Here is a 20811-nt window from a genome sequence, read left to right on the forward strand (position 1 = left end):
GTTGTAGGGATATTCAGCAGAAAGCAAGTTCCTTGTAACACAGTGTCCATTGGTAGAAACAGTAGTTGATTTTTGGACTATGGTGTATGACCACAGCTCCACAATTGTTGTTTTGTTAGATTCTGTGAATAAGGTAAAGGCTGCTCAATATCATAATGTGATAACAGGTAAACCTTGATACATGTCATGACCAGCTAATATGCATGTAACTACTTTTAATCCTTTTCTGACGACTTAAACTTTGAAATAGTTTTCACACAAAAGTCTAAAATCACTACCATATGTCTACACTATCAATCTATCCGATAATGAATTGTAAATACCACAAGCATGTCCTTTAATAGTACGGACAGTATAACCTCAGCAATGACAGTGTATTAATTTTTCATTTATTTTCTCTTGTCATTAAATTTTCTTTTATATAAAGCTCTTGTCGTTTGATGTTTTATTATTATGAAAAGGAGATGTGGTATGATTACAAACAAAACACTTATCAATTCCCTTTAATTGCTTCCGTTTTACCTAGTACATATGTGTACATTTTTGTCAACTGTCCATTTTATTTCAAGATTGATTTTTTTTGTCATTTTTTAATTGATTGTGTTAGTTTGTTTGTCTGTGTTTTGAGGGGTATATATTTTAAGTGATCAATTTCAATTTCATTGTTTAGTTGGTCATAACACGCTTGTGCATTGCTACATAGTACATGGGCTATACTTATTTAAACTCATTTTATAAAGGTCTCGCGATGAATTACAATTTAATTACAGAATGCTCCACTATGGGTTGACGAGAAAGATAAACTAGAATTTGATCAGTTTAGTGTTGTCAAAGATAAAGCTAGCTTGCAATGTGAACTGAAGCTTTCGTTGAACCATAAGGTAATGTATGTTATAATATCCTACACAATCAAATTATGGTTCAATGACAATCAACGATAGGCAAATGTAAAAGAATGTCAAATAAAAATACAGTAAAAGCATGGAGAGTAATCACTTGGCAAGTGCTATTGCAAATGTTTCCTTTGAGATTTTTACTTGAAATTCTGCAGAATTTCCAACTCCGTTTCTGTATTTGGATGATATCAGCAACCTCTAACTGTACTTTTGATTTGATTTGTTGGTGTTTGAGCTTATTTTTGTTATTGTTAAATCTGATTAAAATACAGATTATATGTCCAAGCTTTGCTTATAAGGATCTGAAATACTCCTTTTACTTTCTGTTTTACAGACTTTTCGGGATCCTCTGGTTTTGTCAGATTAATACACACCTTCAAAAATATGAAGGCTGAAACTTAATTGGCTGATGTAAAAATTACCAGAACAGAGTAAAACGGAATGTGGTCAGATCCTTCTAATTGAAACGTAGACACAGGACATGTATTTTAATTATTGTTTGCAAAGAAGCATTCAAATGTTTCCTACAGAAACTTATCGTCTTACAAACAATCATGTTTTAACTGTAATTTCTAACCTTTACAGACGAATATGGAGAGAAAATCAATTACTGTTTTCACTGCAAGCGAATGGACTGCGAATACAGATGTTCCATCTTCTCATGAATACATGTTGGATCTGGTTCAACGTGTAATTAATTGCTGGGAAATAAATAAAGGCCCACTCACTGTAGTTTGTAGGTAGGTCTATATAAATTGTAATAGGTAGTTCTATACATATTATAGTAGGTTGGTCTATATACATTGTATATTGTGGAATAGACATTTATTAATCCATTGCTTCTATGTTGATGATTTTGTTCCCTTATAGCTATTTTTGATAAAAAGACCAGGGTTCATATAAAATCTGAAAGAGCAAGAAAAAAGAAATGGAAAGATAAACAGAAGTTGATTAACAACTACACAGAAAGCTATCAAATGTCATTAGCATCTCGAAACAAACCAAATATCTCGGGGTAATCTGTAAGGACATATATGATTGAGCAGAGTACTGATAAATTATTAAGTCATTGTTTGTCTTAATGTTGCAGTGATGGCTGTAGCAAGAGTGGACTATTTGTTGCGCTTAGACTTGCTTTTGAGAAAATGCAGATGGACGATGAAGTCGATGTGTTCCAAGTAGTAAGAGCAATACAAATAAGACGACCGGAATTTCTTTCAGAATTCGTAAGTTTTCTCATTATAATCAGAAACATTAAAAGTGTATTACTTCTTTTTATTTGATAATGCGCACACATTTTGGTACCAATTGTCCTGTGAATGTATCAATAACAAATGCATAGTTGCTAAATATTGATTGTAAGCCGATTGGTCTGTCTGTATTTTTATCAATATACACAAATAAGTTCACAGCGAGTGCACGGTAAATTATATATTATGGAATGCAATGATCTCAATTTCCGTTGAAATCTATCCCATTTCATTTTACCAAAAAAAAAGTGACACTTTATACAGGAAAAAGCAAATGCATGATTATCGTATAATTATATAATCCTTAGTTTCTAAAATTATTTAAAAAAATCCGACTATCAACAAAGATTGCAAAGGAAATCCTTGTCGGAGAATTGCCTTCAGACTTTAAGCATACTGCATTCATAAACAATTTATTAACATTTTCTTTCGTTTTCAGGATCAGTATGAATATTGTTACAAGTGTATCAAAACACTATTGGAGGGAGAATCCCGAGATTCACTGTATGCAAATTATTAGTGACGCTAAACCAGTTGTTGTATTTAAATTAATGGACAGAATTGTTACATGTTGCCAATATTTTTTTCTATATAATTAGTTAGTTAGAAATTGTACCCAAGATATGTCCTTGCTTTTTCAGTAAATACTGTGGTGTTTTTACATGAAATTTAGGTAATGTGTATGCCTAGATTCTTATCCGCATTGTAACAAAACATTGCTTAGAACGGAGTTAAACCATCTATATAAAACTTGGTTTTAGAATGGTTTGTCCATCTAAGAACGGATCAATAGAAAACAAATCAAAACTAATAAAAAAATTCCCCAATAAAAACAATACAATTTGAAAGTTTTTGACTTATGTTCTTTAAAAGAGGCAGCTGTATGATTATTAACAGTGTCCTGAATATTTTCAATACGTATTATTCATGTGTGAACGACAGTAAATTATTCCTTTTTAATTGCATATACTTACTTGTGTCACAATCTTTTTAACGTCTAAATCCACGAAAATGTAAACTGACGGTCGGGTCAGCATCAGATAAAATTGCTTTCAAATGACGATTTCAATTATATTTCATTAGAAATTTAATGTCGTGATCTCAATGACATTACATGGTGTGTACAGTACACGGGAACATTTTAAATAGTATTTTTTAGTTAGTTTTAAGATTCCTAAAAATTGCTTGTTCACTCTGGTCATAGGTTTCTGTATATTTCATGAAAAACTTCTTTTCTAATGTCTGTGCATACTTATCTATGTTAGTTTTATGGCACACTGGGATGGCAAACAACAAAATGATTTGATAGACTCTAGGCTAGAAAAGTTCGAAAATTGAATGTTCAAGCACATTGTTACACCCATTTTGATGTTGTCAAATGTTTTTGGAGACCTCACAAATTCAATTTTAGGTCATAATTTTTGTTTTCGAAAGCAACACTTTGACAAGTACTGTATTGTTACATATAATTAACAAAGCTATTATATTGTTAAATTTTATTGATTACATGAATTTAAGAGTATTGTTGAACTGTTTGTAATTTTGTATTTAGAATAAAAAAAAAAAACAAATTAAACTATATTAAATTATAAATGGTTGCAAATAAAAGAAATAAACATCTTGAGAAAAGTACTGGCTGTTGTCGCTCATTATTTTCAGTAATGTGCTGTGGACTGTCATTTCTGTGGCTTGTTTTGTCGGTTTGTTGGCTTTTTAATTGCTTTAATTGCGCAATTGGTGTTTTGTAACTTGTTAAAGCTTTTTTGCGTAAAGTCCTAGAGAATTTCATAAATTTATTTCACGTTATAATATTGCTTCGTAAATTTTTGACTCTAAACTCTAATGGTATCACAATGCACAAAACATATTCTAGAAATAGGTTAATACAACATCCAAACGTGAAGATCTGTAAATTAGAAAAGACACCAGAATTTATATTAAGAATTGGTTTTCCTGATTGATTTTTGATTGCTTAACTTCCAGTGGCAAAAAATTTATGAATGTTCAGGACGAAAACAAGTTAACAATAAATACAATAGGTAGGTACTGTCATAGGTGTCGGCAAGGATGAAGGGCGGGCAGTTTGAAATACCACTAGAAAATGAGTATATACTGGATAGGGCCAGAAATTAAACCTTATAACATGTCACCTAGGGACCTCTCAACGAGATCTAAACGTGCACAGAGCGTGGCACAAAGCACTGGAATTAACGTCCCCATTCTGACCGGACGTGTCTGTGTGTTCATACATCACGCATTACCGAACAAACACCCCACTTTTGAAATGGTTTTACTGCCAGGCTAATAGTAACCATATTTCTATTCCCAAGTTACCATTGGGTGTAATTTTCTTAATGAATTCAAAACAAGAAATAATTCATAATAATCTACTTTCGCAAGGTGAGCGCTGTGTTAAGATTTAATTGTACAAATGTTTTAACAGTTGTAACTATTCATTCAGTAATTTTTTTCATGTAATGGGGCCTTTCGACCGTTACTAATAAAACTCGCTAAATCATATTTGTACTTTTTTCTCATTTGAATTGTTTTATATTTGTCATTTCGGGGCCATTTATAGTTGACTATGCGGTAAGGGTTTTGCTCATTGTGGAAGGTCTTGTGGTGACCTATAGTTGTTAACTTTTATGTCACTTGGTCTCTGGTGGAGAGTTGTATCATTGGTAATCCTACAACATCTTCTTATTCTTATATTTAATGTTTAAACATGGTGTTAAAAAAAAATTGCAAGTTTTACATATTTTAGTAAAATTTTGCATCGAATGACATCGTTAACCAAAATAGATTTATTTGAATATAAAACAATATATAGATATACATGTGTTTTGGGTCTGGTTTAGAATGCCCTTCATATAAAACTCAGAATGGAAATGGGGAATATGTCAAAGAGACAACAACCCGACCAAATCCCGCACCCGGAGGTGGTCCTCAGCTTGCCCGTAAATAAAATTGTGTACTAGTTCAGTGAAAATGGACGTCACACTAAACTCCAAAAATGAACACAAATTAAAAAACATACAAGACTAACAAAGGCCAGAGGCTCCTGACTTGGGACAGGCGCAAAAATGTTTTGTGAGATCTCAACCCTCCCCCTATACCTCTAGCCAATATAGAATAAACAAACACAATGCAATACGCACAGTAAAAGTCAGTTCAAAAGAAGTCCGAGTCCGATGTTAGAGTAGGTAAAAAAAGAAACTAAGCAAAATGATAATGATACATAAATTAACAAAGGACAACTAGCAGTTACTGACATGCCAGCTCCAGACCTCAATTAAACTGATTGAAAGATTATGTCTTCATCATATGAAAATCAAGTACAATCCCTCCCGTTAGGGGTCTAGTATCATACATCATAAAATATATGAGGAGAACATAACCCGTATCATGCCAACAACTGGTTTTAGAATAAAAGTGTTTATTTCCGATGCAAAGACCCTATGAGTGAACCAATATTAATACCAACATATGCAATTCTTAATGACCTGACAACAGTATCGAAACTATATCCTTTCCGAATAAGTCTGTTTAAAGGTTTTGTTAGCTTTTGAGGTGAATGCCGACATTTTTGTGCTCTGTAAAGAATATTACCATAACTAATTGGATGTGAAATACCTGAGCGTATAAGATGTCTGCATGTTAATTTATATTTACAAATGATGTCCTTGTACCGATGATAAAATTTAGTAAATGTTTTGACTAGTTTGTGATATCGAAAACCCTGGTGTAATAATTTTTCAGTAATACAGAGATTTCTTTCGTTGTAACATACACGAGCGAATCGAACAAGTTGAGATATATAACGTTACCATCTAAAAATGGATCATTAACAATAGGAAATAAAAAATAATCTCTTTTATCATAAATTTTTGTATGAAGCTTCCCGTTAAAGATATAGATATAAAGAACCAGGAAAGGGCAGTGATCATTGTTAGTATTAGCTTTATTTGAAGTCAGTTCGGCAGGATAAATCTCTTTAGTGTAGATACTGAAGTCGTCATTATTGAGAGCCAATGCATCATCTAAATATCTAAAAGTGTTATTAAATTTTTGAATCAGATTTTGTTTCGATGGGTCTTTGCTGATTTTAGTCATAAATTGTAACTCATAACAATACAGAAACAGGTCCACAATAGGTGGCGCACAGTTAGTCCCCATTGGAATTCCGATAACCTGACGATATACGGAATCTCCATAGCAAACAAAAATGTTATCTAGTAAAAATTCAAGGGCAGTTATAGTATCAGAGCAGTTCCAATTGACATAGTTATTTTGTTTGTTGTTACTAAAAAATAGGGATGTCAACTCGGTGAACAATTAATAATCGAGTACTCGTTGGTTTTATCGAGCGATACTCGAGTACTCGCTCGGGAATATATCTACAACACAGAAACACAAAAATACGTATTTTACATTCTGTGGTTTGTTGTTCAACGAACGAAAAACCATCTACATATTAAGTATCTGGGACAAGGAATTACACACCATAATTAACAGCTCATTACCTACAAGTACTAATTAAGTAAAAAACAATAATCTAATCAATATAATTTAATGAACACTTATTTAAAAATTATAACAAGAAAAAACCATATCAAACAATAGTATTTGGTAATCGTTAAGAAAACACATTTAATGTTTACAAGGGCGTAAGGATTAGAAGTTCTGCTTGTAAAGAGGAAGCTAAAAGTTTATGTTTGTTACAGATGTCATTTGCCGAAAATGGAGTCAGTTGGAATGGTTGTGAATTCCTGATTTCCTTTTGTAGAACCTCAATGTAAAATGTACGTCAAACAATAATGATATTGTTAGCAGCCTTATCAGCCGGGACAAAAAGAAATTCCTTGGCGAGTTCTTTTAGCTAATGTTTGAACCGAGAATCTGCGCTAATTACATATACATGTTATGGATACTTGTTAATTAGTAACCATTTTACCAAATGCTATCAAAAATCCTGTATTGAAGCAACTTTAAGCATTTATAAACATTATGTAAAAGTACAAGATAAATTGTACGATACATCGAGTTTCAGTAACTATTGCAGAAATTTTTAGAAAATGACACATGTGTTTTTAAATTCTTGTGAAAATTTGCCCTACTTAGCAATTATGCATTTATTGTTGTCATGTTATCCTTTACAAAGTAACAAGTGATATTTGTAAGATCAAACTAAGCCAGGACAAAGCATTGTTTTAGTTTACATAATTATGTCTAGTAAATGACTTTTTATGAAATAAGGTTTGCTTTTATCATAATATCCCAGATTTTTTGTATAATAACGGATGTTCTATATAGAGTTAGGGGTAATAAATGACTTACTGAAAAAAAAGAAGAACAAAATACACTTTTAAATATACGCAAATACACAATTTTTTTTCTTTGCTGCAAAGGGGAAAAGAGAGGGGGTGGGTGGGTTGGAAGAGAATTTTAGGACATTATTAATTCATTTTATGATATGTGTTTTGATCTAAACACTTCTTATTGAAAATGATAGCAGACCGTCTATTATAATTTACAATATTTTCATTTGGGACGAAACGATTGCTCTATATATATATAATTAATACAAACACAAAGGGCGAAAGAACAGTGTTTTTCGTTACGAGATTTCTTACTATTCATTTGATATGTGTTGTCTGTAGAAAAAGAGAAAAAGATAGCATTGTTATTTTGATGCTGATGAATTCAAAATCATTTCAATACAAGTATAGTTATATTTAAGTTGTAAAGCAGTTTGTATCTACGTTTGCTATTCTTCCTTTTATGAAAAAAGTTGGAATATTACTTCCATTCTATCTTGAAGTTAAGAATAGGGAAAACAAGTATGAATGTTAAAGAAGTTGAACGTTTCTTTATCATTAACTTTGCACGAGGAAAAATACGTAGATTGATTGTTCCGTTAGAGCTTGTTTGATTTTTCTATTCTTATCTGATTCATACCGCTCCGAAACAAAGCAGTTTTACAGTTATTATAGAGCCCTGTTTAGATTGCCGATTTAAAATTTGTTATTAATTTGTAAAAATGTTCGTTGTGCATTTGGCAGAACCAGCAATACAATGATTTTTGTTTGAACAAATACGTTATTTAAGTAATCAATACAATGAAGAAAATCCAGTTCTTCATTATTTATTTAAATTGCAAAGGAATATATGATTATTCAGGTTTTCTTCTTGATTATATAAGTACCGTGAAAGTATATTTTTGGTTTCCAAGTGAACTGTTAATACTAAGTTGCTTTTTTTCAAGCAGTGTACTAGTTTGTAATGTGATGTACCAACAACAACTATGCAGTTCGGGGCTTTTTCTGCTGGAAAAAACATATTTGTCATGAAGGTAGGCCTAGGAAAAATTCTTAACAACATTTGATTCTGTTAAGATAGATATAGCATCCGTGTTCATAGAACGATACATGCTTTTAACTTTGATTTTTTATCACTGGCCTAACATTCTTTACACTTTCGGAATAAATAACTCTTTTTCACAATAAGCCCTCTGGCTGGCATGCATCCTGGACTGAATTCATCAATATTTCAAAGATATGTTTCCAATTTTATAGTCACTGTTTTTCAGCTTCATGGTTAATATTATATATTAATAATGATAGATTAAAATATTTCCTTGTGGAAAATAACTAAGATTACTTGAATTGGAAAACCTCAAATATATGTCAATGATATTTTCCTAAATATCATGAATATGGTGGTATTCCTGCAGAAAGATGTGTCTGCTTCTTAAACTTAGTAATAAAGTACCATTGTGATGTTGTTACCGACAGAAGTTGAAATACACTTATTTTAAAAATTATTTTATATGCAAACCATGGAATACTTTTCCAATGAATCAGTTAAAGTCGACCCCTCCACACGTTGGAAACTGACTTTACCGAGTTGATCATGTTCAACCCAGACTAGACATTTGCTAATAGACTTGACTTTATAATTGCAACACAGGTGATACATACATATCTGATGATGCTTAACCTACCGACGTATATGTCTTTTTTCGTTAATAATTCTTGAAATTCGTGTTTTTCGACTGTTGTGTTTTACCTTTTACAAAGCATTCGCACCATATTGTACTGCGTCTTTCATATTAATCCACTGGCTTTATACAAATGACATGGCTCATGCTTATGTGCTATTCTAGTTTAAATGAAATAAAATTTGACTTAAACTGACAGCTTGAACAAGTGTAAATATTTCCTTGTTTTGTAATGATCAATATGATATTAAATGGACGCCCGTTTTTATTGAAATTCCATTTGTGAGGTTTTTGTTAACGAAAGGTAGGTTTTTTTCATTTAGGTTTGTATAGGACATTTTGAAACGATCAAACTCATTGTTGTCAAACAATATAAGTGAGTGAAATATGTTGGTTATTAAATTTTTCAGATTAGAATTGTAAAGGTTTTGTTTGAATATTGTGTTGCCATACGATTTTTATCAATGAAGCATCATATTACACGTTCTTAAGATAATCATTTTGTAACTATCGACTGTGTCCCCAATTTAAATATATTTGTGCAAAGTGGAAAGACGTTCGGTACAACTTAAGTTCTTATTTTCTTAAACGACAATATATCAAAGTGCAATAATAAAAGTTAAATAAAACGGATGTTAAGATCTTTGAGGCAGGGGGTAAGTGGATTTCCTCTATTTCACAACGGCTTGGTATTGGTCGACCCCTATCTTACAGAACCTACCTATTTAATTAATGTTTAATTATAGATGAATCATCCTCATGCAAAGCAGGATGATTCATTGCCAGCGTTGGCTTTATAACACTTGTTGCCCTATTTGGTGTATAAGCTCTTCATCATTTGAATAAGATTTGGAATAGTTTGGCCTCGTGCATCACTGAAGAGGCATCTATTGCAGTAATATTGGTACCGTTAATGTTATTACTACCGCTAAGTCGATTCCTCTGCTAGTCACTGTTAGTGATCAACGAGGGTATCGCAAGTCCAGTAGCCAGTATTGCGGTACTGGCATGACAATACGGATATTGTGTTATTAAAATTTTCAGTGATACAATTCTGTAAATTATTAAAAATTAAGAAATATAATATTCCTCATATTTAGCTCGAATTCCTTGCCCTGCTTTGGATTTATGTTTGTAATTTTTTATGTATAAGCTCTTAAACTTTTAATAAGGTTTGGATTCTCAAATATATTTGCCTCGAGCATCACTCAAATGACATTTATTGTCGAAATGCACATCTGATGCTTTAAATTTGGTACTGTTAAAGTTATTATCGGCCTGAACACGAATGCATAATTTGTCACTGGACTTTAAGCAAACATTACTCAATCAAACAATATCTATATATATATATATATATATATATATATATATATACAGTCCGCCAAAAGTTAAGCACCACCTATTTTTATTGCATCGAAAAAATTTTCATTTAAAAAATAGGATGTGTAACCACCTCTCTTCCGGTACAGTTCCATAACACGGCGTCTCATACTCTGTACAAGCCTTCTGAACTTTAGTTGAGGAAATCTATTCCATTCAACAACAATTGACACTCTTAATCGCCAAGATTTTGCAGTGGTGGATCTCTGCGATTGAGATTTCTGCCAATGGCATCCCAGAGATGTTCGATATGTTCATGTCTGGAGACATGGAAGGCCAAAAGATAGTGTCAATGGCTTCTTGCTCTTTGTACTCGGTTACAATCCTTGCCCTGTGTGGTCTAGCGTTGTCGTCCATGTACAAGGGTCTTGACGCAAGTGGGTGATTATCAAAATGAAGGACTACAATGTTTCTAAGCACCAAATCCCTGTACGTCTGTCTGTTCATGTTACACTGCAGTATATGCATACACAGCTTACAACGGTATGAGAAGCAACCCCATACTGTAACACCACTAGCACTGAATGCAGTCGTTGGGCAAATGTTGTTTTGGTCATAGGCAGTTTTATTTTCCCGCCAAACACGTATTCTGCCGTCTACTGGGCGAAACAGAAACCGACTCTCATCTGACCAATGAATTTTTTGCCAGCTTCTCATGTTCCAGCGTCGATGGTCATTAGCCCATTGTAACCTGATTATACGGTGCCTGGCAGTTTGGGCAGGTCTCTTGACAATACGACGTGCTCTTAGGTTGCCTCTATGAAGTCGACGGATCAATGTGCAAACACTAACACGACCACCTGGAGTTCAGTGGTGTCTAAGCTGCGGGGCAGGAGTAAATGGGCTAGCTTTAGCACGACAAATTAGTAGTCTGTCAGCACGACGGGTAGTCAAACGGGGTCTTCCGGACCTTGGTCTATCATTTACAGTTCCTGTGTCAACATGACGTTGATAAAATCTGACAATGACGGTGTGATTAACATTGAAATGGTTACCTATGCTCTATTCCACAATGGCTTGATGAAGGTCAAATTTTACCTGTACGCGTGACAGTAGGAAGATTATTTAAAGGAATCGAAACAGTGTATTTGTAAAAGTGCAGATAACCTTTAATAAACAGTTCCTTGACGGGTTTATCGGAGTTCAATCGTTTTGGTCGTAATGAATTTTCTTAGTGTATGTTAAAGGCAATTCATAACACCAAACATTAATAACTTTTTCGCAATAGTTAAAAAAATTATGCCAGTTATATTTAGGTGGTGCTTAACTTTTGGCGGACTGTATATATAGATAAATATAAGACTACGAAAACAAGTATCTTGTGAGACACATATGCATCGCATTGATCAACCAATTCGTGATGTTACCGATATTTTTGTGTAGTGTCAAATTCAGTCGTTCTTCCTCTCAACTCTACCAGAGCAAGAGAGCATCCTTCTCAAAGTCGGACTGTCATTCAGAAATCATTCCATAATACATACACTACACAATCATGACAATCTCGATGTTTATATACACCCACTTTGAAGGCTATTGAATGTATTATTGCACAAAAGTTTTGAAATTTGAAAAATCAATAGGGGGTAAAATGCGAAACTACACACCTTACTGTGGAATGCTACCTTACCATTTATTACGCTTTTGCGGAAACAAGCAAACTTAAAACAGAATAAGATATGTATGCTTAATTTCTATTTCAATATGTACTTCTTTACAATATAAAAACATATGTTTCCACGGTGTTTGAAATATATATTGATGAATTGTACATAACGTTTATTACATTATAGTTTAGAAATTCTTGCTAAAACATACCAATTACAAATACATAATAAAACATTGTAGAATATCGAGTTTTGAATGCATGGTTTAAGTGAAAAAATTTCCTTTTTTAAAGTAATTAGGACTAATTCGAACAATAAGATGTACTTCCGGTTAATATTTTAACAATGCAATAGTTTTCCTTACGAAAGGTATGTATGTGTTCGTTTATTTGATAAATTTTACCGAATGTTAACTTTTCATTATATAGAAAAATTTTCAAACGAATTATCTTTTTGTTATTAAATCAAGACATGTGTATGAAATATATAAATGTTTAGTTGTTTGATATTTGATTAGTATATGGAAAAAAGTAAAATAACAAAAATACCGAACTCCAAGGAACATTCTAACCGGAAATCCCTTATCAAATGGCATAAATCAAAAGCTCAAACACATCAAACGAATGGAAAACAACTATCATATTCCTAACTTGGTACAGACATTTCCTTATGTAGAAAATGGTGGATTAATACGTACTGTAAACATCCTTGCAGCAATTTCAACAATTCAACAATATTGACGTTCCATTCAAGGAGTATCCGTTGCTGAACTTTATCTGTCATATTAGTTTAATTCGATTGATTTTTTGCATATGGCCTATAGTTTTCATCTTGCAGGGTCAGTACGAATATGTTACTATTTAGAACGAATTTCTACTGTCATATTTCTACGCATTGGGAAGAAAATGCAATATGTTACGTTGTTTGTTTAACTAGTAATGGTGTTATTTAACATTTTTTAGATTATTTGAATCGGAAAACACCAAAATAATAATCAATTTAATATGATTGTATTCCTAATGAAAGCTGTCTCTTCTTTCACTTAATACTGAAGTGTCATCAGTTAAGTTTTTACAGAAATAAGTGCGGAACATGTTCAAAAGAATAGTATATCCAATTAAGGTATATATCTCTTGCTCAAATTTATCTACAAAATCATCAATACTATATTGTATTTGTCCATTTTTGATTTAAGTATTTATCGCTTACTTTTGAATATTAATGAATATTTAACGGACAAGTACTATTTATCAGATAAATGGCAGGTGTCATATATCTACAGAAAGAAGTCAGCACTATGAAATTGTACCACGCAATTCATTGTTATGTTTGCAATGCTTCGGTTGATTTAAATAAAGATAATCATGGTAATAAGGGAAAATGACACACACACACACAAATTTGGTTAATATTTCGGTAAAAATTTGTGAAATATGATGGTTATTTATTGTTTAGATAAACATTACTGTAAACACACCTATTGTCAAGTTTTGTTTGGATATTTTGTTGTCGTACTATTGAGCTTTATGATTGTTGTGATAATCACGATTGCATTATAATATTACACGATCATGAAATAGTAATGTTAACTTATTGACCTTCTTCCGAATTTAAAAGTGTTTGTGCAAAGAGATAAGACTGATAATTTTTAACAATAGACAGACATATTTGAATTAAAAATGCTATTTTTCAATCATTTGATTTACAAATCAGACATGAGATTAGGATTAACCCCAAAAATATATTTTTCTTACATAAATATGTTTGAAGAAGACATAAAAAAACAACAAAAATAGTACGACTTTGATTCATATCTAGATTAACGTCATAATCCCAAAGTGAGACTTTATGTTATAATCAAAGTTAACTAGTAAGTTAATAACGACATTTAAATCATCCGAAGAAAAAGAAATGTTGAGATCCTCTAGCCCAAATATTGACATTAAACGACATCCAAACTTAAACATGATAAAAGGATGTTGAGATCATCGAGCACTGAAGGCGATTAGATTTTAATATTTCATTTGTTATAATGTTGTATTATCAAAAATTACTTATTATTCAACGTTTACTGACTAAGAAACCATCGAAATTATAAACAAAAACTTCCGAAAATGCATGGATCATACACCATACGTAATCACACTCAGTCAAAATGTACTTCGCGAAGAGGCCACACTCGATAAATGTACAGATCGAACAACAATTCTATTATCTTATTGTGTAGACTGTGGAAACCTTAAGGATAAACTTAGGCATAGACATATGCTCACGCTTTTGACGTTTCCCGTTCCAACAGTAAATCCCTGAATAAAGTGTGGTATTTATTTCGCTGTGCTCGAAGAACAAATACGCAGCAATCTTTGGTCGGTATGGGGACATTTAATTTAATGGCTCACTAAGAGAGAGAGTTTGGCGCCCTGTGCACGTTTAAAATCGTTTGTTACAATTATTTAAGGGTCCATAGGTGTCATGTTGCTAAGCCAAATGTTAATCCATAACCGACATACCCTCATTTTTCAGGTACAGTCGAAATTTCCCTCTCTTAATCCCGATTGACCTAAATTGTACATAATCTACCTAGTGTATTAATAGTTGATACGATCTCACCCTGAACATGCATGTTAAATTTGCAACTGGACGTAAAACAAGCAACAGTCAATCGATCAATCTAAAACCACAAAAACCGTTGTGAGTTGAGATATATATACATCACATTGATCGACCAACTGGTGATGGTTACCAACATTTTTGTTTAGTATCAATTTCAAAACCCTGTCAGAGCAAGAGCGTACCCTTGTTAAAGTAGTAAGAACTTTGTAAACATGCAAGCGTGAAACGTACACATTGAGATTCGTTAACATCGAAAACAAGGATAGAGGTTATGTTCTGAGAAATTAAAAATTAATAATTGAAAAGTTCCGAAAAAACATGGATCATCTGCAATGCGTAGTCCAGCCCTGGTCTCAGCGACTTGTTTTCATTTTTATTTTTTTTTCTGTTGTCACCGAGTCCAGCTCGCCCTTCATTAGCTTCGATGGTGCAATCTTCCGGGTAGATTACAAGGGGCAATTGGGACAATGTCAGAGTGCTCAATTACGAAAAATGTATAACAAATGGTAAAACTTGATAAAATAAACTAGTTACATACCATAAATACTTGTACACCGAATGGAAACTCACATTAACAGTAGGAAATCCCTTGCAGTCAGAGTTGTAGAAAACTTGTTGACATCAGTAACGCTTTATTATGGAACGTGTCGTTTCTACGCTTTAACGTAGACAAAACGAATTTGTTGTATCGATAAAGATTTTCAATGTTTACACTCGTTAAATCAACGATTTTGCACCTCATCCTTTTTGTACGCGGACTTTACATGCACTGAATGTTGCTGGTAAATTATATATTAAATGCTTTCTTAACTTTTGATTATTCCATGCAGCCTTTTGAATTTTATTTTTTTGTAAAGTGAATTAGGAGAAAATTGACTATGAATTGCTTGCACTCTATTTGTTCAATTACTTAGGAGGGTTAGAGACAAACTCAGTTTTAACCTTTCTGTATAACATGGTTCCTTTCGTCGACATTTTTTCGGTTTTTTTTTTTTTAATGTTCTTTTTATCATTATTAATCTTTGATGCATTGATATTTATAACTCAGTCAGATTATTTGTATATATAACGATTTGTAGACTGGCTGACTTGTGGGGTCTTTTTTCCTTCGGTGTAACAATTCATCATAAAATCGAAAGAATTTAATTTATAAAATACACTTCACTCTATTCATTTTTTTTTTGACAATCTTTCAAATTTTGTTAAAGTGGATCCAATTGAATTACATGATTTTAAAGTAAATCTGAAATGATTTAAAAGTTCGACAATCTTTCAATTTTTGTTAAGGTGTATCCAATTGAATTACATGATTTTAAAGTAAATTTCTGAAATGATTTAAAAGTTTGACTCCCGTGATAATTAAACAGATCTTAGTCTTTAAATGAATAATAAATTTAAGTACTTCCGTTCGACTTTTATTACACCTTCCCGCAGCATGCCATGTTCTTTGACCTGGCATTGTGTCATATATTCCGTTAATCTCATTTTTCAGTGTATCATCATTGTCTGTCAATCGTTTCGTTCGTCATTTTCCCCGTCATGTGTAACGAAATAATAAAATTTTTATTGAGAAATTCATTGACGAGGTCGTTTTCCCCAAATTGGATCCTCTTCCTCCATCCAGTATCATTGACAGTTTGGTTTCATAAACATATCTTCTCCTAATTTTGAAGGTAAAAACCATTCGCACCTTTAAAGTAAAGTTATTATGGTTGGCCATCTCTTCTAGGACTATCAAACTAACATCTATAATTACATGATTATTTTGTCAAAGCCTTCGTAAAATTTCAGTAAATGACGGGACCATAAGAAATCTCCTTTCAATTAATCATTGCCCTTTATTATTTGACCGATTTTTTTAACCCGTTTTCCTACGGAAAATTCAGTAACTTAGGTGAAAATATTTTGTTTTGCAGAAAGAATTTGTACATTGGACTATGGTATCTAGAAATATACAGAATAAATGACATATTGATTCATGCTGAATAAATGTCCAGTGGCAAATATTTCATCATGCGACTTATTCACGATAATTTGATACAGAAGTTGCCAAAGTAGATGGAACTGTTTAAGTGTATAAAAAGAAATATACCTCCTATATTTATGTCAAATGTCAAAGTATTGTAATAAAATGATATATGTACCATATTTCAGCTTTACATAGATTTCCTATAGTATAAATAACGAGCCTTGATAATAACATACGGTGCCGTTTTTATTTGTGATTATTTAACCATGCACTTCCAACAACGAATTTATTTAAATCTATTAAAAAACCAAAGAATGACATATTGTAAAAGTGGTGTTAACCTTCTGGATTTTGCGAGATTATTTCGAAACAACAACATAAAACAGATTATAAAAAGAACAGACTTAAACTGTGTCGACCATGTGGAAATGTTTACTGGGTAGGCAGACATTATTACTTCAGCTAAATTTTTGACCAAAGAAGATTCAAATTGTTGAAAGAATTAATAGTATGTGATTACAAAACAAGTCAACAGTCATTAAATTGCATTTGCCATCTTAACTCGAATAATTCAATCCCTTACCGTCTCCGATTCTCTCCGCCTTACAGGTTAATGTAGTGATCGATAGTGAGCGTAATATAACGAATGTATTATTCGGGTTATTGCCATCTGCGCAGTACATATTTGAGAGTTGTCGTTTCTATGCATTTCGGATATATACTTTCTGCGCCACAATTACGCCAAATTGAATCAACCAGCTGGGTTCCTTTGTGGTTGACTTTCTGTGTTGATGCTGCGTTTGGCAAATCAGGTAGAATGTCTTCTATATCATCTATTTGCATCAACTGCAGCAAGAACAAAAAGGGATAAAACGCATTCTTTATATTGAAAAGAGTACCTTTCTCGGTAGAGCTGATCCCATAAAATAATTCATACCACATGGCCTGAAATATTCAATTCTGAATCGAGTGTTTCTTATCTATTTTATTTTTCTAGAAGTAATATAAGTTTTGTGATTCTTGCTATAATTAGTGTCTATTAATTATTTATATTCAAAGTATTTTTCATTAGAATTGATGACAGTCAATTTCAGTATGCCAATTAATATGATATAGCTCACTGTTCAAAATCATCCCAAAGTAACCAAAATTTAAGTAGGAAGAAGAGTAAAATGTTTAAATCACTCTTATTGTGCTTATCTATAAAATAACTAGAGGGTAAACTGCGCAAGCGCGGGTACGAATTACATTTTCGGGCAAGAGCATTGACGAAAAAAAGCCATACATATGTGGTGCCTTCAATTTCAGTTCTAACCCTACTGAAGTCTATTTGAACTGCTGCACTTTTTCTATTGTCATAAACCGAGACAACATGTCTTTTTTTCCTCAAATTTCTTTTACATTTCTTTCACATTCTTGAAAATTGTATCAAAACAGCATATCTTAATGCTCTACGCATACCATCAGTTCCATTTGCAAGTACGTTGACACCTTTTCTATAATTCCGCTAACCAAAAAACTTACAGCAGTGTGTAAATGACTGTTTATAGTATTTCCCTTTTTAACTTTATCCTTTAAAAAGACAAATTGTGGTTTTTGTAATGTCCATTTACAAATAAGTCATTCACCAGGACAACCACTAGTAGCAAGATTTCAGTCTGAAACGGTCATTTTTGTCTGATCAAGTGTTAATCGACTGAATTTCCGCGAGAGAAAAACGTCAAGACTTTTTCAGACTTTCAGACGTCGTTCCGATCTAAAGTCCCATCAGGTAATTCAGTCCGTTCATGCATGTCAAGATAAACTAGACGGAATGTTCTAGCGAGCGATTAAGATCTGTTAAAGGGAAATCACACTATTTATACTACTAATAATAATTCATTGAAATTTTGCATGTAGACAGATCATACTTATTAAGATATTTTAGGCGAAAAAAAAATTGGGGTCACCGATGTTGTTTTCGAGATATGACGTCACCAAAACTTAAAGAATCGCGTTATAACGAAATATAGAAATACCGCTCTAAATTGTTAAAAAAAGACAAACTTATCGAAAAACCATGTTTAACTGGATTAACAAAAACAGTCAAATGTAACTTGTACCTTATGAACATTTATTTGTCTCGGTTTCCTTATTTTTGAAGGCATTTGAACATTTCCCGCCATTTTAAATTGCTATTAATAATAGATTTTTGTTGAAATAAAAAAAATCTACTAATGTTTTTCCCTTCAAACTTCTGCAAAAGTTGCAGCTTCGGGGAAGATTTTAAAAGCATAAATAAAAAAGGGGGGTCACCGATGTTTTAAATCCGCTAAAACGGAAATAATCTTTATTATTGAATTTTGGCGGGAACTATAACCTTTTAACGTTATAGAACGACGTTGCTGGCATAACAGCATTTCTTGCAACGCTTGGGTTGAATTAAACCTTTTCACTACAAAATATAGTATCATTTTTGAACATTTTTTAAGGTATTTTGATTATTCATTGATATCTTTATCAATCTATCGAATCGTTAAACATAGATACAATAGCAGTTTATTATACAGTAATTGTCAAAGTTGAAGTCATCTCATTATTTTAATTGCATGTGTTGTATGGGGAAAACGAATGTTTGCCTCATGCCGTATTAAAGAAATAATGTTCGGCTTCCAGATAAAGAATCTTCTACCTCGGAAGACTGAGGGTATTCGGGTTGAAAGTAACACGTTCCTTTTAGACTGCAGGCAGAATAATTTCGTTACCATAATTTTACTAGCTTGTCCATTCGCACCGGGAAGATAAAACCTGAATGCCGTCTTAAAAATGCCACATACTCAGCACGTTAAAAGAAACCTATTTTCGGTAGGAATTTAAAATTGGTTCCGTAATTACACAACGCTTCATAATTTATTCGAACTGTTTTTTCTGAGTTCTATCATCTCGCACCCATTTTTCATACATCGTTTCATGTTCATTGTACATAATATGTTCAATGTTCTTCGCCTGTGTATTAAAACTTTATGTATTACGTATATTCTATTACCGTTCGATTACTCGCTCAACGTTGGTATGTTATGAGAAATACAATGCATCTGATAATTTAGAGTTAATTGACAATAAAATACACATCGCCATATTGATGTCAGGAACATATAATGTTCCCAGTTGATATGTATTTAAAAAAAATCTTTTAATTTATAATAAACGGATCTAGTTTTTTTTTCTTGTTCTGCTACATCTATCCGTGTTTCTGTGGACATGTCGATATATTTTACCTAACTCTAGTTTTTTTTTCGAGCCCTCGACTTAAGTCGAAAAAGCAAGACATAGCGATCCTACATTCCGTCGTCGGCGTCGTCGGCGTCGGCGGCGGCGTCTACAAATATTCACTCTGTGGTTAAAGTTTTTGAAGTTTTAATAACTTTCTTAAACTATCCTGGATTTGTACCAAACTTGGTCAGAAGCTTGTTTATGATCATAAGATAGTATCCAGAAGTAAATTTTGTAAAAAAAATAAAATCTATTTTTCCGTATTTTACTTATAAATTGACTTAGCTTTTCTGCCAGGAAACAATACATTCACTCTGTGGTTAAAGTTTTTAAGATTTCAATAACTTTTCAACAGTTGGGTTACACTAATGACAGGACAATTGCCCGTATTGACCGGATGAGATATAAATAGTCAGAACTTTTTTGTTATTTGATAGATTATTTTTATATTTGAAGACCTTAGAAATATTAGACTATATTTTATGAATATTTAACAAAAAAAAAGTTGACCGGACGGATTTCACACTCACTGATGTACGCTTTACAATATTGAACTGATCGACAAAAATTGTTACTAGTAATATCTCTTTTGTTTTACAATATTCTTTCATACAACTAAGAAATCTGCGAGATTAATAGTTATCTTATATGAAAATTTAAACTTCATAGTAAAACAAAATGTTTTTCTAAAAAAAAAAGTTGACCGGACGGATTTCACATTCGCCGATGTACGCTTTGATTATACTGAAATGATCGACAAAAAGTGTTATAAATATCTCTTTTGTTTTTAAATATTTTTTTTCTTCGTGAAACTAAGAAATCTGCGAGATCAATAAATATGTTA

At 32.4% G+C, this 20811-nt stretch overlaps 1 protein-coding gene across 1 annotated transcript in view; it reads left to right on the top strand.

The window, feature by feature from the left end:
• Nucleotides 1-2682, top strand: part of LOC127738185 (receptor-type tyrosine-protein phosphatase F-like) — an 85376-nt gene extending 82694 nt beyond the window's left edge. The window contains exons 16-20 of the mRNA XM_052249346.1: nucleotides 8-133; nucleotides 771-881; nucleotides 1482-1636; nucleotides 1987-2122; nucleotides 2586-2682. Coding sequence (XP_052105306.1) covers nucleotides 8-133; nucleotides 771-881; nucleotides 1482-1636; nucleotides 1987-2122; nucleotides 2586-2666 — 609 coding nt within the window. The 3' untranslated portion in view covers nucleotides 2667-2682. The remainder of the gene's footprint in view (nucleotides 1-7; nucleotides 134-770; nucleotides 882-1481; nucleotides 1637-1986; nucleotides 2123-2585) is intronic.
• Nucleotides 2683-20811: the final 18129 nt, after the last annotated feature.

The sequence above is a fragment of the Mytilus californianus genome, unplaced genomic scaffold, assembly GCF_021869535.1.
Source record: "Mytilus californianus isolate M0D057914Y unplaced genomic scaffold, xbMytCali1.0.p SCAF_1, whole genome shotgun sequence".
Classification (NCBI taxonomy): Eukaryota; Metazoa; Mollusca; class Bivalvia; order Mytilida; family Mytilidae; genus Mytilus; species Mytilus californianus.